The sequence below is a fragment of the Perca flavescens genome, chromosome 13 (assembly GCF_004354835.1).
Source record: "Perca flavescens isolate YP-PL-M2 chromosome 13, PFLA_1.0, whole genome shotgun sequence".
Lineage (NCBI taxonomy): Eukaryota > Metazoa > Chordata > Actinopteri > Perciformes > Percidae > Perca > Perca flavescens.
Genome location: NC_041343.1, coordinates 7363878 through 7388383, shown reverse-complemented (window position 1 = coordinate 7388383; position 24506 = coordinate 7363878). Strand labels below are relative to the sequence as shown.

The following is a 24506-nucleotide window of genomic DNA, read 5'->3' as shown; positions in this document are numbered from 1 at the left end:
TCTTTTTCGGAACAAGGGCCAAATCCGGAGTATTATGTGCATGTAAATGTGGTCATTGTAGGCAGTAAGCTTTTTCTATAGGTCCACAGGTCATTCATCTACAACTCTAGCTGTAGAGTTGGGTTACAGCTCGAGCTGTCGCTGATAAATCATCCCTTTACTACTATCAGATGTCCCGTCACAGAGGAATTAAATATAGAGCAGATGTTTACCTAGGTGTGAAAAGAACTGGGTGCTGCGGGTGGCAGTGAGACTGGAGATGGAGTGAGGGTTTACTCTTCTACTTCCAATTATCAACCACTCAGAGAAAGCCAGCCAGCCACACAGCTCTGTGTGTGCCTATGAATTATACATGGGCTCCATTAAGACACTAACAGCTGGTTCCTCAGGAACTTACCGCCAACAACTGCAGCCTGGTTGCCCCTGTTTGCCGGCTTATTAAAACAGCAGCACTTGTGATTAAGGTTGTGCAATAACGTGCGTCCGTTCGGACCGTCATAAACCAGCCAGTCACAGAGCTATTTTCAGTTCAATCTCATCTCTCTGGAGGGCGACTGGGCCAGCTGCCGATTTCCTCACATGGCGGCGAGATGCACTACGGTAATTAAATGTCTGTTGTGGCTTGCTGACCTTGCTGTGGTTCAGGCACTGAGCCTTTTCTATACCCAACTGTAATTGCCGGGCCATCATTCCTATAGATCTAACCACGACCCAGGAGTAATAACTTTAGGAAAGAGACCATTTTAATGAATGTTAATGGAAGAGATGGGAGGTGGCAGACAACCACAATCGTTTTGGACACCTGGTTGTAAAACCATAGTAGTAAATGGAAGTCATCTGAATGTAGTAAAGACCTGTTCAAAGGTATACCGCAATATACATTTGCACTCCACTCAAATTAATTTCTCCTAACTTGCCTCAAAATAAAAGAACACCGACTTTTTTGGCTGACTTGACTAGTTTGAAAATGAGAACGCTGCATTAACCCTTATCATGAAACAAAGACCATTTAATTATGAAACTTCAAATGCATTTTCTCAGTTTATTCTTATTTTTTCATGTTACCCCAATATGGGAGAGATATATTTTCTAATCTCTTTACTGCAATGGTCAACGGGGAAAGCTTTTATCTCATCTAATCTTATGTAGGCTAATGCTCTTTCCTTGCATTCATATTTCAAAAGGAGAGGATATTTTGCAAAAATAAAATACAGCTTGTACATACAATAGCTGTCCTCTCTTTACATCTTCCTACACCTGCAAACATATCCATAGGAGCTTATACTATCCAACACTGAAATGTATTCACATCAGAGAGACGGTGAGGTTCCCTTGATGCTATATAAAGAATGGACAGATGTAACCGATACAGTTGCATAACCTGTCTGGGTTATACCCACATTTAATATTTGACCCCCTTGCAGATTCCAAATTCTAAGGATTTGCATTTCAGTTCAGCATCAGGTTGATTATGAAACAACAAACGTCACAAGAAATGGGATTTTCTGGGTCTAATTCTGTGTCGCCTTGTATCAATACTGCTTTAACGCTCCTAACAAGATTCGGCTGGCATCATAACGTTTCACTACACAACTGCTTTAATATAATTCTAAAATCTATAATGCACGAACGCAATCATACCCCTGTAAAATTGTTCAGACTAGGATTGGGTGCATGGCAACAGGCATTTTTCATAACAAATCCCTTATTTTCTGTGGACAGGAGTTATTAACATAACTATATAATTTGACATGATGATTAAAACATCAGATTAAGACAGACAAAGCCTGACTTGAATATCAACACCAAAGGGAGCAAAATCGAGTGGGACTGAATTAAGAAAGAGGCTTTCCACAGACAACACTTATTTGCCTTTTTTCACCATACCTGCAGTCTAAAATGTGTAATGTATTTCAATGAGATAGAGGTGCTAAAAATGGCTCATTCAACAGCTGCTTTGCCCCTCCTCCTCCTCCTCACAAAATTCACCCCACCTTCTGCTTATGTCCCTTATTTCCTGAGCCATAATATTTTTCAAGATTAGACACACAATTAACTCTAATGTTCTTAGCTGCAAGAGTGGGGGCTTACTGCTGGGGGACAAAATATAATCATATCCCCACAACTCGGCTCTGTGTTAGACAATGCCTGAACATTAGCTGATAATAATGTGACACACACACAACACAATATGCAATGCTTATCTCCAAAATGATGCATGCAATAAAGTCAGAAGTGGCAACAATAGATTTGTTTTCAGAATAAATTGTCAGGTCTGTTTTACATGATAAAGTGAGTTATTCCCCTGGGTAGCCTTCAACTAAGCCCTTTCCTAACATTGCACAAAGGATAATCTAACAGAGGTTCAAGCATGTGTAGAGCTGAGCTGACACCTGCCTAGCAGGTAAGCAGGAGCAGACTGCACACCAGCACCTGCAGATGCTGCACCCTGGGGACCTGCCTGCCACACTGTGTATCCTCACACTGAGATGGCTCGCTCGGATGCCGTCAGAATATTATGCAAAAACAACCACAATACATAGTCATAAGAGGAAGTTTCCAGAAGTAGAGTAATGCTTTACAGACCTGGATACTGGCTATGGAATGTTTTGTAATTGCATACATCCGTTGAAATAGGCAAGTCTCTCCATTCAAGAAGACATTTTGGATATTGTAATATGACACAATTCATCTTTTCCTGGTTTTACAGGCTGCATTACAGTAAAGTGATGCCATTTTCTGAACTTACCAAACTGTCCTGTTCTATAACTGTGTTTGCCTTTATCCACAGTCATTATTTCCACATTACTGATGATTATTGATCAAAAATGGAATTGTTTGAATATTTAGTCAAAGCACCGATAGTCAACCCTACAATATCGTCGCGATATCATTGTTTTTGGTCAAAAATATTTTGATATTTGATTTTCTCCATATCGCCCAGCTCTAGTCTGAGCTGCTAAATCCAGTAAAAGACATCTACCATTTGAAAACAGTGACAATTATAATGAAAATATGAATGCCAAACATTTCTTTTTGGTAGTGCTCAGCCTCGTTTACAGAACAGCTGTGTCTTAACCATAGCACCCACTTTATTTGGAAGGTTTAGCAAATTCCAGCATCAATTTTTCCAAATATATTATACTGCACTTTCCAACAAAAAAACCTTCACATTTCTTTCACTGCCTGGTGTGCAGCATCTTCTCTGCCGTTTATCTACAGAAAAATGTATTCTGGCGATGTTCATTTGAGATACGAGTTACATTAAAACCCTTATTATCATCATCACAGTGAAAAGCTTATTTGTCACAGGGCCCATTATTCCTCATTAGGAGCAGAGGGTGTTGTGGGTGCCGCAGTGCTGGCCATCAAGTGGCTATGTGATGAATGAGCTTTGGCCGTGTGTATCGCCCTATCAGTGGGACACCATGATGATGACCGATGGACTCAAGAGAGCGGGGAGAATCAGCACTGCAGCAACCTTGTTTGAACAGATAGGTTACATGAATGGCAGAAGAAATGTCTCTTGCTTAGTACAATCTCTGTCCAACGCTTACTTTAAGAATTTGAGAATGATTTCGGACATAGCCGATGTCTAATCCATTCCTTAGAGGTCTGCTCTTTCTAATCTCCAAACTCTTTAGATACCAAGTCCCTCTCTAACTAGAGCCACATGCTCACCACTTTGGTATGTTAATAAATCCAAACCATGACAGGACTGCCATGCCTAGTTACACATGCTAAGCAATGATTGTACAATCGCTATTTGAGGGAATACCGTAATACAGTATAGCGGCTGGTCAATTGATCACTAAAATGTTGCTCTCTGACCACATATTGATGCTTGCTTACCAAGCTATGTATGACAAACAGTTTTGCCAATACATGTTGTAGTTACAACTAGGGCTGACATTTTTTAAAACTGCTGCTGCAAATTGTTATTTAAAAACACCAACTCATTATCATGTAAGTTAGTTATCAAATAAGAAATCCAAACTGCTGTTTTCAGCTTCCCAAATGACAGAATTTGCTGCATTTCTCTGCTTTCACATTATTGGAAATGGAATACATTTGGGTTATAGACAGTTTGTTGGACAAAACAAGCAAATTGACCAAGCGTGCAAGCTGACCAATATATTGTGGTCCCCTAGGTCCCACAGACACACTAGGTATGACCTTTATGAACTAATCAGCTAGCAATTTGTGTCATTAAGGCAAAACTGCCCCAGAGCTACACTTATTGCAAAATGAAGCACATCATTTGCATGTCTCTGGGGACCTGGTGCTGTCAGTAAGCCAATACTGTGGCCAAAGTGTTATCAAAGTTAGAAGACAAACTGATACAAACTTGAAATATCTGTCAATGTAACATTGACTTTATGACCAAGGGGTTCACATTTAATTTTGCCAATATATCTTCCCACAAGAATGCGTTGGCAACAGCCCAGAAGGCAGTTTGAGTCCCTACCTGTGAAAAAAAAAAAACGAGCTCTGAATACAGAGTGGCTGCACAGCCATTAACAGGACTCAGAAACAAGCACCACTATTAATCATCACTCATTTTCAAGCAGGCAGCAATTTCTTCATTCAGTAATTCAGAGATGAAATGGAGGGGTGGGAAGAGGTAGGGTAATGTGGCGAGGTAAAGGCGGGATCAGCGTTTCAAGCTCCCATATATGTAGGTGAACAATAGTTGGCACAGGGATTGTGCAGCGCTGGCATGCTAAAATATTAACGCTTGTGGCTGTGAATATTCATGCGCGGTCATCCCCATCATCGAGATTGTGGAGGACAAAGCCGTGTCCCTGGAGTGTAATCCGATTCTACATGTTCCTGCTTCATTTCCAAGGACAGTGGGCTCTGGGCGGAGTGGGCGGCTGCTTGCTTGAAGGTGAAGCTGTGGCCGCAACATGTTTCAGCCAACGGGAGGCAAGTAGTGGCGTTGAACTGCTGGGTCATGACAAGTGAATGTGACCTCAAGTCATTACCATCTGGTTGGGGCCAATGAAAATGGCTCAGGATGTGGTGTACATGCCTCCACCCATTTTTTTTTTATGGTTGCAACTATTTCTTCACAGGCCTCAACACATTATCAATACACACGTAGCTGCAAGAGTGACAATAGTTGATGCCTAACAAGATTTACTGATCAAACCGTTTCATATGTATTCATTTTGTATCAATATATTGAATACATCTAGGGCTGGGCGATATGGAGAAAATCAAATATCACGATATTTTTGACCAAATACCTCGATATCGATACCGCAACAATATTGTAGTGTTGACTATTGGTGCTTTCACAAAATATTTACACAATGAAATTTTTGATAAATAATCATCTGTAATGTGGAGATAATGACTAAGTGGGTAAAGGCAAATAATAGAACAGTTACAACAGTCTGGTAAGTTCAGAAAATGACATCACTTTACTGTAATGCAGCCTTTAAAACCAGGAAAAGACAACACTTATGCCATATTACGATATTATGATATCCAAAATCTTAGACGATATCTAGTCTCATATCACGATATCGATATAATATAAATATTTTTCCCAGCTCTATACATCTTCAACAGCTATTGTGCAAAAAATAAGAGGCAGTTTTTTTTCTGATGAAAAAAAGGCCAAAAAACCCCCGGACCTAACACATCCATGCAAGTGAGGGGGGAGGGTAGTTTTCTAGAGCCGCCAGAGCGCACACACACACACACACACACACACACACACACACACACACACACACACACACACACACACACACACACACACACACACACACACACACACACACACACACACACACACACACACACACACACACACACACACACACACACACACACACACACACACACACACACACACACACACAAGTACACTCCCTGGATCTGAGTGTCTGTTTTCAAAAGGTAACCAAGCAACCAGTTCCTGGCCAGGGCCTTTGATTGTTGGCTTATCAGGTAACTGTGTTCTATGCCTGCTCACAGGTTCACTAGGTTTCTGTTTAGGTCAGTGAACCAAACAGCCAGGAGTGGATGGGGCACCAGGACAGGTCCTGCAGCACTTTAGCAGGGAAAAGGACCTGCTCAATGATGGTTGATGTCCAGGCCCTATGTAAGGATTCGTATAGAGTACGGACAAGTCAAGAGGTGTCTATTAATAAAAAGGGGACAGACATGCCATGCAAGGCTAACCAGTGTCTAATGGTCAACAAACACGTTTCTTGTACAAGCTCTTTGATGATAGATATGAGAAACAGATTAGTTGGCTCCAGGGTCGTTAGAGCAGTGAGCATGTTTCCTTCTTTTAAAAACTAGGATGGTGGACTCTTTCCATTCAAATAAACTTTTAAATACGTTGAAAATGTGGTAAGCTGAACTACTGCTGTGTGTCAGCCCGTCAGACTGCATGGTGCAGTGTTTTGGTGTGTGTAAAAGCATCTGGTGTAATTGTTCAGAGTAACAGTCAACCCCACAGCAGCTGGTCTCTGATAACACTGTCATTTAAAAAAAACATTGCCACAAATAAAAAATAAATAAAATAAAAAAAGGGGGCATCAAAGAAGCATTTTCACAACCCCTGAAAGTTGTTGAGTAAACTTGACTTATAACGTGAAGGCTGCATGAAGTCTGTCTGCACGTTTACAGATTCTAAATGCTCAACATTGACTTCACTTTGAATCACTTTCAAGGATTCTTCTTGCAAATGTATTTCTTTTGTCAACATTGTATATTCCATGTTGTGCCTCATGGGCAAATGGAGCAAAGAAAATGGAGCAGAAAGACCCTATTTGTTATTTTGCCATTTGAGAGAGGATAGCATATTATTGTGTATTACTAAGCCACGTTAAAAGAATGCCACGAGTCTGGCAGATACTGTTCTTGTCCGCTGAAGTGGAACAGCGGCCAAATGACGAGGCCATGATGCCATTAAGATGGTAATGAGCCCAAACCAGTGTACAAAACAATGTAAATCATGAGACAAAAGAAGGCTAAACAACACACTATATACAAACCCTATATTAGACTCAATGCCCCAGCTTTTTTTATATAGAGAGATGTGCTGGATGATCCCAAACAAAACGCTTCTTTATTGCAAACGGTTTCTCACTAATCAGCAGACTGGAATGTCATTGCTCTGACCATGGCTCTGTGGCTTCCCATCAAAATCTCAAAACATTTCAATAACTGCCATGGTATGTCGCTGATTGAAGCCAACAGAGAATCCTTTCGAAAAAAAAGTTTTGGATTATTGTTTAGAGTGGGAGGAGTGATCTGCTAGTTTCAGTACAAATTCCAAAGAAGACACACCCATACGCATACAATCAGGTCATGCAATTTGCGAAACAACGGTGGTAAATAAATACTCGTATACATTTACGATGCATAACTATTCAATTATGATCTTATAGTTTAGAACAATAAATAACTTGGCAGTGTTTCAACATGTATTTCCCTGATGACACACTAACAGAGCAAACCACCAAGTTTTTACTTTGAATTCCTATTCTCATTAAGACCTGTCAACTGCATTATTACTGACTGATGATCTGAATGAAAAATATGCCAAAAAGTAAATTAGTGATACCCACACTAGTTAAAATGTATCACTTGGCTTAATGTCCTTTACGGGGTTCCCAGCCAAATTAGGACATCTCAGTTTCACCCTTAATTCACTGACTATAAGTTAGCACAAGCATGTAAGATTTAAAAAAATAACAACCACTGTGATCAAAGGTTCCACATCCCCCACTGTTATCTAGCTACCCACCTACAGTAGAAAACAACAAAGACCTTTAGGTAAGGACCAAATTTTCCTCAAACGAGGGTATTTTACATGGAAAGGTTTAAATAAGTAGGCTAAATGACACCAACATACACAAAGCTGTCAACAGGAGCAAACATGTGGTTAAAGTTACATGTGATAACCTAGGATTTCGGACGGGGGGGGGGAAGAAGAGAGATTCAGCAGTGCTGGCAGATGGCAGACAAGAAAGGCCGCACTTTGAAGTCCCGTAGCTACAGGTTTAAGAGCGGATCAAGCTATTGTGTTAACCCCCACGACAAAGCAAAAAAAAGATATCACACGGAAATACCAGAGGGAAATTAGGCTATACCCATAGTTTAAACCTATTTTAACCCATACAAATTATCTTCCACCTAATTTCTGTGGAAACCTTAAACACAATGCTTTAAATTTAAATAAATATTCATTAAAAATAAAAAAATATATAAAAAAATAACCTCAACAGAGCCAACTAGCTAGCTAGCTAGTAGTCTACGGTTTAACTGATAAAATGTAAACCAAACCACTAGCTACCACTTTATTGGATATTGAGATAAAATGTGTAGGCCAGATAACAAAGATTAAAAAATAACGTTAGAAAACTTGAATTGTCTGGTGACGTTTACAAATGACTTGAAGTAGATGTAGTTAAACGGCAAGCTAACTAAACTGACCTTGGGTCAGAGTTACTGGGAGCACATTCTTTTAACTGTTAAGTGGATTGTGGTTAGGTTAACCGCTGAGCCAGTTAAATTGTAACCACACTAACTTGAGGTATTACAACGTAACCTAAAGTTTTAAGCATGTTAAACTCTCGAAACTAGGCAAGTTTCCGTGTTAACGCCAGCAGTTAACGTTACTGTAACTGCCGCACGGCGGCTGACCACAGACTGTATTTCGCTGCCGTTTTAGAATCAAAGTAGCTCGCCGACTGTTGGCGTCAGAAAACTTACCTGCAAAGAGGCTCAACAGTACACAGCAAAACCGGCCTGACGAAAGCTCCATTCCTATCCCAGCTATTCCACGACTTCTTCACTAAAACTTGGTTGGAGAACTTGTGCTGAGTTCGAGTGAAAAGCGGCAGTCCAGCTCGACCGAGGCATCCAAACTCCACTCCTCCTTCTCCTCTTCTCTCTCTGCAGGTGCACAGCGGAGCGCGCCGCAGGGTGTCACGTGACTGGCGGGATTTCCCAATCCAGTGTTGCCCTCTGCCGGTATTATATGAACTTCCCAGGATTCCTGGTGCCTTTGTGCGTCTCTAGTCCAATAGTGTATGTCCCTACAGTAGACTGCAATTTCAGGACCGCATTTCTAGGACTGCATTTTCCATGACTCTACTTTTACATTTTAAAAGATTAATTCCGTGGTCGGGTTAGCTCAGTTGGTAGAGCAGGCGCACATGGGTGTATTCCTCAATGCAGAAGATCCATGGTTCGAGTCCGACCTGTGACTATTTCCTGCATGTCATCCCCGTCTCTTTCATATCTGTTCTTTCCATTGAAGGCCGAAATGTCCCAAAAAAAAAAGTTTGATTCTACCCCAATAATACTTTTGTCCAAGTACTTAGTTTTAAATGTTCATTCCACCCAAATACTACTTTTGTCCAAATTCCTAAAGTTGTAAAGGTTTATTTCACCCCAATAATACTTTTGTCCATGTACTCACAGTTTTAAAGTTTATTTTTCACCCAAATTCTACTTTCTGTCCAAGTACTGTAATGGAATATTTTATAATTATGAATCATGCTTACTTGAAACAAGAACATGTGTGCATTCACCAGTGTTCTTTTGTTGTTGTGGTGCGCATAGGCTACTCCTGATTTTGTCAGTCAACTCATCCCTTATATGCAGTGTCTCTATGATCCTATCCGGTCCTATTCATGGTAGCCTACTCGGGGACATTGCGCCGTCATCAGGTGCTGTAGTAGGGGGCCCGCCTTGATAATCCTGCATAAGGGCTCGTTACGCCACTGACAGGGTCTGATGAAGAATACTCAAAACGGTTCTTCAGAGACATAATGACAGTTTGACAACCTCACATCTGATTTGGACTGATACTGACTGTGTTGTAGCTGCATGCTAGACTGACAACCAATATCGCCTTTTTTGAAGTGCCCAACTCCTTGTGTTTTTCTCCCTCTCTCAAGGCTGCACTTGCTTTTTTCTTCCTCGAGAGAAAGTTTTTTTAATTTATTTCTTATTTGGTACAGTGCTGTTTTCCTGTAAAATTACCAGAATAGCAGTTTTCTTATTTCAGTTAACTATTAGGATTTTTACTTGAGACTGTCACCCAAAATGTCTGTGCACATCCCTGATGTCACTGTAAAACTTCTTGCTGCAGAAGGCTATGAAGCTTTTTTTTTTTCAAAACTCCAGTTTGTTAAACAGGAAGTTTTTTTTTTTTGGTCATGTGATCACAGTTGATGGCAAATCTATCTCACCCAAACATATAACAGCTAACTGGAACTTTCCCAAACATATCATTAAGAAAACGTCTTGTCCTACTGGAAATATGCTCTTATTACATACGTTTATTTCTATTTATGCAATTATGGAAGCTCCATTGAGCTCCCTGATCTATGGTAAGGGTCTCAGTTCACATCAAACAATCTCTTGGATGCCCGAAGCTGATGAAGCGTTCGTGAATATGAAACTGGCTCTGCAGTCTTCCCCGACGCTGGGACTGCCAGATCCCTAAAAACAGTTTTATGCGGACCGTTGACAAGCACAAGAGCTGTGTGACCTCTGTGTTGCTGCAACACCACGGCGACAAACTCCGTCCGGTTGCGAATTTCTCTGCTAAACTCGATTCTGTCGCTCTGGGTTTATGGTGATGCCTCCGTCCAGTGGCAGCCGCAGAGGAAGCATTAAACAAGTCCAGAAACACTGTAGGCTACTCAGACGTCGTCATTCCTGTTCCACATTCCTGTGTCACACATTTTGTGGGAACAGAATGAAAAATCTCATCTCTCAGCACAAGCAGTAAAGATCATTTCCCTAACAGAAGGCTACTAAGTCATTTCTTTCAAGTTGACACATGGGTTAGACCATGTGTCGAAAGGGGAATTGATTAGTATGATGGAAAAACTATTGAGGGAAAAACAATTGTTTCACAATGATGAAACAACATTGGTTCACAAAAGATTGTTTTATTTTTGATCAAGACTACTGTCAGGCATGTGTCATGTTAAAACAGACAGCCAGTGTAGTAGCCAAAGCGCTGCTCACTGAAATAATTCCAAAATGGAGAATTCCAACCAAAATCTCAAGTATAGTGGTTTGCATTCAAAATGCTTTTTTTTTGTTTTGAATGACTTGCACTTTTTGCAAAAACACAACCCGTAAAATAATCTGAGGCCTAAAAGAGAACAATTTCCCAAACCGGTGTTTCCTTTTCAACACAATTTGTATGGATTTTATAGAATAGAACAAGAACTGACTGACTCTGTAGAAAAAAAAAAATAAAAAATAAAAATAAAAAGGAGATAAAAGTTAATGAAATTAAGTAAATCAGGAGGGAAGTTAAAGATAAAATCTTACATGAAAATTAAGATATAAGTTAAAGATAAATTCTTATAAAATAATAATAACTTTTATACTATAAAGACAATAATATGTAATATACTTTTTAGAAGTTGTAAAAATAAAGCTGACGAAGACTAAATATATTTTTGTGATTGAAATTTTGAGCTACTGTAATTAGGGAATTTCCTCAGTGTGGGCTAAATCAAATCTTTCGTATATAGGTGATAAACAAACAGTTCATTTTTTATTTCAAAGACAAATTATGACATTTTTAGGAATGATTTATTTCTTGAAAAGACAAAAGAGTTAGTAGCAGAGTTTTGAAAAATGTTTCCAGATATTGTAATCTGACATATTTTGGTTAAGACAATTTTAAAACATATGTTTACAAATCCAACTGAAATGATGGAATCAGTACTTTTACTTACTTTGTCCACTATAACAATCAGTATGAACCTTATTGAGTTGACTAACCCTAATGTAACAAGTAACAATACAATTTCTGACTCTAACTTTGACTTGGATGACAGTGACATGACTATTGGCAAACATGCGGACAATGAGGATTATGATTATGATGATACTGTGTTTGAGAAGGTGTGTACTTCTCGCAAAAACAGTTTTGCAATAGTGTTTCATCCACATATCAATTTATATATCATTTTCTAAATGGTTTAAAATGTTCCTTTTCATGTTCTGTGATTTTGTTAATCAAAAGGGTGGAAATGTAATGGAAATTGTATAATTAGGAATTATGCTTACTTGAAACAAGAATGCTGTTGTATTGGAAAAAAAGGTTACTAAGTATATTACTAACTATTTTTGTCATATTTAGTCAGCATCTGCGTAACAGACACAGCTTGTTCTGTGCTTCGACCTAAGGTCATGAAGATGGCATGTTCAGGCTGTAGGAGCAGGATGGCTGGGAGACATTATCACACCCAGACACACCTGCGCTTAGACAGTTCCTGTTTTTAAAGGTTCAACTTATGACCACGTGGGTGCTTCCTCTTTTAGTGTTCCTCTTTCTGTTTATAAAGGATGCTTACATCATACCTGCAAACTCAGAAGGGCTGAAAAAGATGACACATCCTCATCCTTCTCATATGGGGGCCACTGTATAACTTTCTGGCTGGTTTTCCCTAACACCCAAAAAACTGCAGGACAACAGCAAAAAGGTAAGTACGTTTCTCACCTATTTCCCCAGCCATTTATTTCCCAAATTCTCATGCCTTGAGCAACTTGAGAGTAGTTCTGCAAAGATTGAAGCATCTACAGTAATTAAGGCTTATTTTGTGTTATTTTTTCAAGAGCACGAGGGGAGAGATGGTGTTACTGTCCATTAAAATGCAAAAAACTTTATCTTTGACACTGGCATATAAGACAATTAAGCAACTTGCGAGGACCAGGTGCAATTGTAAATCATTTTTAGAGTTTGTTTTACAACTTGTGTTTATCCATTTATACTCAGATATTTTTATTTTGTATGTAGGCCTATGCACTTTTAATTTATTAAATAAGATATTGGTCTTGAAAATCAATGAAGAACCCAAATATCAAGCTACATTTTTAAAACAGTAGACCATATAAATCCAGCTCACATATAATCCATTGTAGCGATGCTTGTTGTGGATTTAAACTAATCCCGGGCAGTAGTGTTCATTTGCTGCCAGGACAGAGAACAGTGAAAACACCTTAGAAGGCTGTTTCCCAGACAAACACTACAAATGTTGTCATTTAAACATCCATCTTGACCTACACATTTTAGTTCCCCTCCAATTAAGATTATTTCACAACACTATGGATGATAAAACACCTTTAGACATTGTAGTTGACCAATCCTTTGAAGGAATGGTCTTAAACTTTAACCTTAAACTTAACACTGAATCTCTCAAGAGGGCCTTATTTATAGATGAAACTACAGTATAGCTTTAATACCACAGACAGAAAGTATTGGTGGTACTGGCGACATCAAACTAGAGATGGTCCAATACCGATACTGGTATCGATACTGCCTAAAACGCTCGTATCAGTATCAGGAAGTACTGGAGTTTATCCACCAATCCGATACCACGTAATAAAGCCGTAAAGAAAATCTATGTTAAAGTAGTTTATTTATGTTCTTTTTCCGTTATAACTGACTGTCAAACTGGAGAATAAAAGAAAGTTCTACGGCATTCATTGTTTGTGTTTGTTCATGTTTCACAAAGAGTTTAACCTGAGTCAGACAGACAACAAAGATAGAAATCAAATCACATCCATACAGGGATAGTAGTATGCAGCTGTTAACACATAATAAAATATATGACACACTGGTATTGGATCGGCACTCGGTATCGGCCGATACGCAAGTTCAGGTATCGGAATTGGGAAGCAAAAAATGGCATCGGGCCATCTCTATATCAAACCATGAAGAGTTTCTTTTATTTGACAAGATCTCTGCCACAACATAAACAGGTGTGAATAGAATTCTAATCTGCTCATCAAAGCGGTTTTAGATTTTGCTTATAAAATGGTTTGGGTGAATTGACCCTCTGAGCTAGAGTAAACATTACCAACATTACCACCAAATGCATATAAAGTGTCCCGTTGAGCAGAACACACCACAACGTCCCTGTTTGATTCCCTTCGTCTCACGTTATACTTCTGTTTCTTCCGTCAGCTAGAAAATGCAGGCAAATGACAACAGAAAAAAAACTAAAAAAAAACACCAATGTTGCACTTTAACCACAACATCCTTTAGTAAACAACAAAATAATACACAAAGCAACATGGTGCTTGGAAATTGTGTTTAATAAAACTCCATAATTTCGAATCTATACATCTGAAAATTCTGCACATAAATAAAACATTTTATCACAAAAGGACAAGGTAGGTGGCATACATGAACATCTCCCATTGTAAAAATACAGTACTTCAAAATGTGTATAGCAATTTCAATATCTAATTTAATACAAGTGATTTATAAGTATAACAAATAGTCTAAAGTGCAAAAAAGAGTTTTTTGTCAAAAACAACAATAAGTAATCTATTAAAAAATTCATGTTTAAAAACAACAACATTGTTCAGTCATTTTAAAGTTGTCTTCGGATTTAATGAACAATAAGCACCATGATTCCTAAATGTAACAATGTGCCACATCTTGTGTTGTATCCCAGTACCCACGCCCTCTCCCATAGCCAGGAGCAACCCACAGATTAGGCCTTAATGTGTGGGCGGCTCTGCTGCGAGGCCTAAAGCTGTAGTGAGGCCGTGGATGGACGTAAGCTTTCCCTGGTACCATCTTCTTAGGATGCCACGTAGCCTTAAAAAGGAAAACAAATAAATAAAAGCTCCCATCAACTGCAATACAAACAACCCTAGCCCTTGACTCCATGAAGCATTTGACTCCCAATTATAGGAAGAAAAATCACCAAACATTGAAGATGATAACACTTTCATCTAATCACAATATAAACCACTGGGCGCCAAACAGAACAAAGCATAGCTACTTTGCAGTTCACCAAAACCTGGATATTATGGAGTAACTTTCCATTCTTCTCCAAACCTGCATAGGTTATTTAGTCAAGCGAATTCTAAAATGTATTGTGCAATACCTGGTAAGCACAGTGACTGTTGGAGATGGTGAAGGGCGAAGTGCGCGTGCTCTCCTCATCAGAGGAAGAACCCGAGTGGTAGTCTGATGTCACCCTCTCCAAAGCACTGGTCACTTTTACAACATCCTTGTCCTCCTCTTCTGTGTTACAGAAACTGGCCACTGAGAAGCATGGATTTTGCTCTCCAACCCTAATAATGGGAATAGAGGGAAATCACAACAGTTTTATGAGAATAAACACACCTAGCAAGGAATCTGTTCAAAACTTAAATAGCTGGGCTGGAAGAAGATTAAGTTAATATATATTTTTTTTTTACTATATATTTGATTTTAAAATGATCCTGAAAAGTATAGGATTGGATCAACACAAAAGTATATAGCCGCATGTGGCAATTAGCGGGGGATTATTCTGTTCTTATACCATGGTCTGGGTGAATACTTAATTCTGATTGGCTGCAAGGTGTCCATAAAAACGTGTTATAGGACACCTACTAAAGGAGTTCCGGTGAAACTGACAGTTTACCCTTCTAAATAAATGCGCTACATAAAAGAAAAAGTGAATCTGTTATTTCCAGCACTGTAGTCCTTCAGTCAGTGCCTCGCCCCTTTAACGCCACAGGATGGCGCCAACACACACGCTGGAAGAAGTAAGTTAAACTGCCCCTCTGAACTGACTTTGTTTCACAGGGAATAACGTTAGCTCAAATCCCATTAGCTGTTCAGGTCTCTACTTCAGGCTGCGGCTGACAGCAACGTTACACTAGCTTGTCTTGTTCGTTAACATACTGTCACATTACATTTACGGATTGCCAACTGTACACAATGTTATTGACTTTGGATCTTGCTAGCATAGCGTTGCTATAGCTGAAGGGTTCTGTGAGCTGAGCGGACTATAAATATCTCCCGGTGCTAAAGGGGGCAAGTCGTATCTAAGGCCCATCCTATTTACTGAAGCAGTGAACAACGTTTGCATTGCATATAGGCCTTATGGGATTGGAATGATTGTTCCAGGTATTAGTCAAACCCTCAGGCGTAACCAGGGAAACGGCGTTATTGTTTAGTAAAACACATTAAAATATAAAATAATGGTTTAAAAAATGTTATTTAGCAAGTGAACATTCGCTGTGCGTCGGACGGTTCACATCTCGCTGCGTCCATTAATACCTGACAATGGACATCTCCTAAATGGGCATCAATGGCTACAGATACTACTCAAATCTGAACAATTATTCTAACAACAATATACCGGTTGCTTTCCTTAGCTTTCTACCACCACACTTCAAGTGAGTCCTTCAAACTTTTAAACTATTAAAGTGCTCCAGTTTTGAATGCCAAAACCATTGTTGTCATTTTTGTTGAGCTAAGAACTTCTCAAATGTTTCCACTATTCACAGCAAATTCACTCAAAGTCTCACCTGCAACAGACCGACCCAGGGTCCACCCACAATGTGAGTTCAGGGGGAAGTTCCAGGTCACTGTACTGAATCCCGCTCTCTTGGCAGGCCCGAAGGAGGTCAGGATCCTGCCTCTGGGACCTGTTCACTCGGATGCACCTGCAGAGCACACAAAACAGATTGAAAAACAGTCGTAAAAAGTTGTGTTGAATAGAAATAGCGGTTAATAAAAATGGCAAAGGACAGAGAGCAGCACCTGTATGCTTCTCCTTTGATGGGGTTTTCAGGGTACCAGTGGCCCTTGAACTTCTCCTGCAGTGCACCAGCCAACCTCTCAACAAACAGATTGATCTTGTGCGATTCCAACTTCTCCCCCGTTTTCAAAAGCCTCTTCAGGAGGAATACCACAGCTGCAATTTCTCTCCTCATATTTCACATATGTTTTATAATGTTCCTACAGCCTCTGTAAGTAAATTAACTTTAGTCAGATGGGCAGCAGTAACCAAGTGACACAAAGTAGGACAAGCACTACTATAGTAACATGGTAGTTGATTTAAAAGGAACACGCCGACTTATTGGGACTTTGTCTTATTCACCGTATCCCCAAGAGTTAGACAAGTCCATACGTACCCTTCTCATCTCCGTGCGTGTTGCAACTCTGTCTGATGACCCCCGCGCTAGCCTAGTTTAGCACAGATCCTGGAGGTAACCGGCTCCATCTAGCCTACTGCTCCCAAAGAGTCACAAAATAACGCCAACATTTTCCTGTTTACATTGTTGTTGTACACTGTTGTGATTTGTATAGTCACAGCGTGTACAAATAACAAGGTCACATGAGACACAGTCGTCTTCTAACCGTATACATACTGGGAACTATATTCTCAGAAATGCGAAGCACTGCTACTTCTGCTGCTTGGGCGGAGTGATTTGCTCACAGCAACTGAGTGAACTCCAGGCAAACTCTCTGCTCCTCACCATGGGGCTTCTCAGGTGCTGCGAGCAAATCACTCCGCCCAAGTAGCAGTGCTTCGCCTTCTGAGAATATAGTTCCCAGTATGTATATGGGGAACTATACACGCTGTGGCTATACAAATCACAACATGTAAATAGGAAAATGTTGGCGTTATTTTGTCCCTTACTGGGAGCAGTAGGCTAGATGGAGCCGGTTACCTCCAGGATCTAGGCTAAGCGAGGCACTGAGATGAGAAGGGTATGTATGGACTTATCCAACTCTGGGGGATATGGTGAATAAGACAAAGTCCCAATAGGTCGGTGTGTTCCTTTAAGTGTCAAACATTAACAAATTGCTTTGTGAGGTCAGAGTCAGTAGTTGTCTTGTTTAATTCCAGATGGAATAATTTTCTTTTCCCATTTGGTGTCTGATAAGTAGCACTGACATTATTACACATTGTAATACCTCTGGAACACCCTGACTCAAGGTTTATCTGCACTGAAGACTCTTTTAGTGGTTTGCCCATAGAAATAATTTTATTTCACTACAAACTGTTACCTTGGAAACAACTGTTGTTTGAGATTATTTTTGTTTAAAAGGATGAATGGATAACAGGACAACAGGTTCAGATCACTGAAGTGTATTAGTGTCATTTCACTAATACACTTCAGTGATCTGAACCTGTTGACTTTAGTTCTTCAGTGAACGGTCTAGCCATTATAGCCATTGACATATATATATAATATATATTATAGCTGTCAAAGAAAGGCGGGCTGTGACGCACCATTTCCGGTTATCCACACATCACCACTCCATAACGTGAGCTCGAAATGATCAGCCACGCATGGGCTAACGTGCTATCTAACGTTAGTTTGGCTAACTGTACTAACATCATGTTGTCAAGCAAAATCGCGCCGAAATGCATTTGAAACCAACCTCATGGCGAATACACAAAAGTCACATAAGACTATTAGCATTAGCTTTATAAAGCACTAGCTAAGTTAACGCTTACAGCCTCATGTGGTTAACTAACACAGCAACCCTTTATCGTGGTAAAAGTTTACGTTAGAACTTGTCATAAAAAAGGTGATATATTTACATAATCATATTGAGAGACACTTTATGGTGAGACACGAGGCTGTGCGCATCTTGACTTACCGTTCCTTGTGCCCTCCTCCAGCGTGTGGGAAGAAAGAAAAAAAAATAAAGAATGTGAAAGGGAAGTTGGTCAACACAAGAATCCTTGAGGTCAGTTATTAACATTATTAACCCCGCCTTTTACATAAATACAACTCCCGCCCACCGATCATTCTTATTGGTTTCAAAACAGACAAATATTGCGCATTTATTGGTCGAGCATAAGCTAGTCATGGCGTGAGTCATACCGTGCGTTCATGGACATCGGAAAAATGTTTTTCCGAGTGAAAACGCATTGACATATATGTGGGAATCAGAGGTGGGAAACTCGGGCTGGATTTTGATAACCGAGTTCCCCAGTTGGTGACGCGTTGTTGACAACTGACGTTTGATGGAGGCGACTTTGGTTCACTGAACATATTTCAATGATAATAAACAAAATTCCTCTGCCAATAAACATACACAGACATAATATGTTTAAAATGATTCATAAATAGGCCTATGTATAAAAAACAACACATTATCCGTGTCTTTTCCCGTTCGTTGTCCTGCAGATAACACAAAAAAAACACCTGGCGATGTGCTGTTTGGATGCTTGCATAAGAAAACAGCAGAGAATCTTCTGTTATTGTGGCCTCCATGTTTTCACACACCTGATGCTCTAGGCTACGGCCAACCGTTGGTGGCAGTCATGCAAAAAGTTGTTATGCCAAACGCCAATATAACAGAAGAAGAAGAACACGCATCCCGACCTTATATACTGTCTATGATCCCGACCATGTGAACGCTGCCAGTCGGAAAAACAACTTAACCAGGGGGGCGGTGCCTTTTATTCCGAGGTGGCATGAACGCAGCAATACTCATTGCTGTTCTGACTCACAGCGTCAAGCTTGTTTTTTGTTTGTTGAAGATGTACAATTGTAGTGTATATGCACATATTTTATATATATTATATATATAATATAATATACTATATGTGCATATACACTATATAGGATTTAAAAAATAAAGGCTTAAAAAGGGAATAAACAATAAAACAAAGTACTGCTAGAGTGAAAACATAAGTGATGTGCAAAAGTTCACTATATATATATATATATATATATATATATATATATATATATATATATATATATGCTTATACATACACATATATATACACATCAATACATACATATACACATACATATACACACATATATATATATATATACATATACACATATATACACACATATATAAATATACACACATATATATATATATATATATATATATATATATATATATAGTGAACCTTTGCACATCACTTATGTTTTCACTCTAGCAGTACTTTGTTTTATTGTTTATTCCCTTTGTAAGCATTTATTTTTTAAATCCTATAAAGAAAATTTGTGCCATTATCTGTCTGAGCTGACAGAGAATTTTAGAGGTGAGCATTTTACTCTTACTGCCCTGACATAATCTCTCTATATCTAAACATTTTTCTTTAATAGGGCTTGAATGTGTCGGTGGAAGATTTTGTGAAAGTCACAACTTCTTCGACAATGGGGTATGCATATCCATATAACCCTTATAACAGGGCTTGACATTAACTTTTTGAGGCATTTACATTTCACTTGTCCATAAACAAAAGTCACTTGTCTGGGTAAAGATTTATCATTTTATAAACTTTTTTGTGTTTTGCGAATGCAGAATTTGAACAAACCGGTTTAAACAGTAGAAACAAACGTGTCCCAAGAATAGATTTCCCCTTCAACAAGAAAAAAGGATCTCCAGACCCATAATACAAAGTTATACTTTGCACGCCGGTGTGCAGAAGTTAATATATTGAGATTCTAAGTGAATATTTTAAAGTTTCTCATTACTTTCAGATTCCTAGTCAATATTCTGAGTTACTATGTCAATATATTGAGATATTTTTAGATATTGAGTCAATATATTGAGATTGTAAGTCAATATTTTGAATGTTCTCATTGCTTTGAGATTCTTAGTCAATATTCTGAGTTACTATGTCAATTGAGATACTGAACCAATATGTTGAGTTACTAAGTCAATATATTACAATACTAAGCCTATATATTGAGATTAAGTCAATATTTTATAGTTTCTCGTTACTTTGATATTCTTTTATATTCTGAGATACGGAGTCAATATATTGAGATACTAATTCAATATTTTGACCAGAGGTAGTGGTGACTTGAACTTATACTATATCTAAAATAATTTTGTAGACTTTTACCACTAAATGTTGGTGTTAACGTGTTTTTTTTTTTCTTTCTACAATTTCACTTTCTACCCGGCAGAAAGTTACCAAGGGATCCTTTTAAAAGGTGTAGCTACTTTACAGTTGATTATTACCTGATATTTAATCCTGCAAGTCGCAGAGCTGAGCTTTTACAATAACTGACGGACAAACGAGTAGCGGAGTAGCTAGTAACGTTACGAGGCAGAGAGCCAGCCGTCAAGAGTCAAATTAACTTCATGCTTCATCCGCACAAAGCACACTTCTATCGCCACAAGTGACAGCTTTATTTGGCTCGTTTTCTGTGAACGATGTGGTGATGAAAGTTCACCTCTTTGGAGCGGTGTCATCACAGAGTTGTGCAAACTTTGCACTAAGAAAGACAGCTGAAGATAACAAAACTCACTTTCTAGCAGAGGTTTTACGTGGATGATTGTTTGAAATCCATGTCCATAGAACAGGACGCCGTTCTTATGATAAGAGGCCTGACTGCTCTCTGCCAGAAGGGAGGTTTCATGCTGTCAAAGTGGATCAGCAACAGCCGTAAAGTATTGGCATCCATTCCACAAGAAAACAGAACCAAAGAAACAAAAGAGTTGGACTTAGAAAGGGACAACCTGCCGATGGAAAGAGCCCTAGGATTACACTGGTGCGTTGAAACAGATGTGTTCATGTTCAGAATCACCGCACAGCCACGAGCATACACCAGACGTGGCATCTTGTCCGTGGTTGGCTCTGTATACGACCCTTTAGGATTTCTAGCCCCATTTGTTCTGCCAGCCAAACTGATTATGCAGGAACTTTGCAGAAAAAACCTTGGATGGGATGAAAACATACCCCAAACTGTTTCTCAGCGGTGGACAGTATGGTTGGCATATCTGAAGAAGATGACAGAGTTTAGAGTGGACCGTTGCATGAAGCCCGCAAGCTTTGGTCCAATCATAAATGCACAGTTGCACCATTTCTCAGACGCCAGCGAGAGTGGATACGGTACGGTTTCATATCTCAGACTGGAAAACAACGACAAGGAGGTGCATGTTGCTTTCATGATAGAGAAAGCAAGAGTATCACCATTAAAGCAAATAACAATTCCCAGATTGGAGCTCACAGCTGCAGTTTTAGCCGTCAAAGTTGACAGAATGCTTCGGAATGAATTACAGCTTCAGCTGAACCAATCGATCTTTTGGACTGATAACACAACAGTGCTGAAATATATCAACAACGAAACCAAACGTTTCCGAACATTTGTAGCAAATAGGATCTCCTTTGTAAGAGATACTACTGATGTGTCGCAATGGAGATATGTTAACACAAAGGAAAATCCAGCGGATGAAGCCTCTAGGGGGCTAACAGCAAACCGCTTTTCAAGCTGCACAAGATGGATCAAGGGACCAGAGTTTCTCCATCAACCAGACAGAGAATGGCAGAAACCGCATTTGGAAACGGCAATCTCTGAAACTGATCCGGAAGTCAAGCAAGACATCACAACCAACCTCATTGTTAAAGGTCCATTGAATCCCACCAGCTCTCTGATAAGTTATTTCTCTTCATGGAGAAGTCTGATGACCACTGTAGCTTGGCTACTTAAATTAAAAACAACGATCTTACTGCTGACTAGAAAACGAAAGGAGATTAAGACTACTGCAAGTAATTTTACGGAGGAGTCCAGCCAATTAAAAGAGATGCAAGCCTTTAAAGCAACACTCCGAAGACAGCTTTTAATTCCTGAGGATCTGAAGCAAGCTGAACATGCAGTTATTTCTTTTAGTCAAAGACAAAGCTTTGAAGAAGAACTATCTATGCTAGAGGCTGGTAAAAAATGGTCTTATAAGAAGCAGTCACCTGTACAAACAGGACCCGGTGTTGGATGATGGACTTCTGAGAGTAGGTGGCCGCCTGAGTAGACTTACAATGCCTGAAGAGGCCAAGCATCCAGTTATTCTCTCGAAAGACTTGCACATATCAACACTATTACTACGACATATTCATGAACAACTTGGCTACGGAGGAAGAAATCACGTTATCTCGACTCCGTCGAAAATACTGGATTATCAAAGCTAATTCGGCAGCAAGAAGGATCATAACGGATTGTGTTGTGTGCAAACAACAACGGGGAAGAGTTGGAGAACAGAAAATGGCAGACTTACCCTTGGAAAGGATTCTACCAGACATGCCTCCATTCACTAATGTAGGAGTAGACTACTTCGGTCCTATAGTGAGCAAGAGAGGACTAAGTCTTGTAAAAAGATATGGCGTAATCTTCACATGCATGGCAAGCAGGGCAGTACATCTTGAAATTGCATATACTCTTTATACAGACTCCTGCATCCATGCATTAAGAAGATTTATTTGTCGACGAGGTCAAGTGTCATCTTTAAGATCAGATAATGGCACAAATTTTATTGGAGCTGAAAGAGAATTGCGAGAAGCACTCAATGCCTTGAACCAGGACAAAATCCAGACTGCTATGCTTCAAAAGGGAATAAAATGGTTCTTTAATCCCCCAGCAGGATCGCATCACGGTGGTGTATGGGAGCGTTTGATCCGCATGGTTCGAAATGTGCTGCACTCCGTTCTTAGCCAACAAGTTCTGGATGATGAAGGATTGCAAACTTTAATTTGTGAAGTTGAAGCAATTTTAAATGATCGACCCATTACAAAGCTTTCTGAGGACCCAATGGACCTGGAAGCACTCACCCCAAACCATCTTCTTCTGTTGAAAACCAAGCCAATACTACCACCTGGACTCTTTGTAAAAGATGATTTATACCTCAGGCGCAGATGGAGACAAGTGCAATATATGGCAGACCTCTTCTGGAAAAGGTGGACACGGGAATACTTACCTTTTAATCCAAGAACGTCAGCGATGGTCAAAGGTAAAAAGGCTTTGCTACGGGTGACATAGTTGTGGTTGTCGACTCCACTGCACCACGAGGCTCCTGGTTAATGGGCAGAATACTGGAGACGAAAGCAGATGCACAAGGACTTGTGCGTACCGTTCGACTTCAGACAAAAAACAATATATTGGAAAGGAAAGACCAATAACAAAGATATGTCTTATTAAAGAGACTGAGATTTAACAAGGACTGTTGAACTGGTGTTGAGTACCATATCCCACCACATGCCGTGTTCTGGAACCCTGGGCCCACATAAAAAAAGGGTTGTAAAGTACATAGCTCCTTTCATTATTTTTGTTAATGGTTATCTGTTATATAAAACAATTAGGGGCCGGTGTGTAGGAGCCATTCATGTTTATTGTTGGGCTTTTATTTTATTTTGTTTGGATATTGGGTTACAGTGATTAAATGCACACTTGTTTGTATTTAGGGGGCATAGGTTAAAATCGGTTAAATCAATCGGTATGTTCATCTGTCTTGTACAATTTATTACAATAAACTGGAGGTTTGGTTTCTAGAGCAGCCTGAATAAGACTTACAATATGGCTTTATTTAGCAGCCAGAAAAAGAGTTGAAATATAGCTTTAATTTGACATTTAAGCCTGTATTTTTAAAATCCTATATCAGAATGCGGCGGGATTACCCAGTGACATTATGGGATGTGTATACTATCACCCTGAGGTGAAATAAGTCTTGTTAAACTGGAGGTTTGGTTTTTAGAGCAGGCTGAAAAAGAGTTACAATATGGCTTTAATTAGCAGCCTGAAAAATAGTTGAAATATATCTAAGTGGATATGTAAGCATTTATTTTTAAAATCCTATATCAGAATGCTGCGGGATTACCCAGTGACATTATGGGATGTGTATACTATCACCCTGATGTGAAATGAGTCTCGCTAAATTGGCGGTTTGCAAACCTGCCAACCTTGAAGACATTTTATGGGTACACCCACCCCCCGCGCGCACCAATCAC

At 39.4% G+C, this 24506-nt stretch overlaps 2 protein-coding genes across 3 annotated transcripts in view; both read right to left on the bottom strand.

Moving 5' to 3' along the window:
- The window catches only part of cxadr (CXADR Ig-like cell adhesion molecule), a 45703-nt gene extending 36713 nt beyond the window's left edge, over positions 1 to 8990 (bottom strand). Inside the window, exon 1 of the mRNA XM_028596153.1 lies at positions 8743 to 8990. Within this exon, the coding sequence (XP_028451954.1) occupies positions 8743 to 8794 (52 nt within the window). The 5' untranslated portion in view covers positions 8795 to 8990. The remainder of the gene's footprint in view (positions 1 to 8742) is intronic.
- A 5084-nt stretch (positions 8991 to 14074) lies between these two features.
- btg3 (B-cell translocation gene 3) lies at positions 14075 to 18691 on the bottom strand. Of its 2 annotated transcripts, none has more exons than XM_028595780.1 (5): positions 18413 to 18691; positions 16559 to 16765; positions 16324 to 16461; positions 14910 to 15099; positions 14075 to 14617 (listed from the first exon to the last, which is right to left on the bottom strand). In XM_028595780.1, exons 2-5 carry the CDS (start codon positions 16729 to 16731, stop codon positions 14432 to 14434), a joined length of 687 nt encoding a protein of 228 aa, XP_028451581.1. In that variant the 5' UTR covers positions 16732 to 16765; positions 18413 to 18691; the 3' UTR covers positions 14075 to 14431. The 2 variants fall into 2 exon arrangements, with proteins under 2 accessions (XP_028451581.1, XP_028451583.1); XM_028595782.1 differs by lacking the exon at positions 18413 to 18691 and adding an exon at positions 18354 to 18402.
- Between the last annotated feature and the right edge of the window lie 5815 nt (positions 18692 to 24506).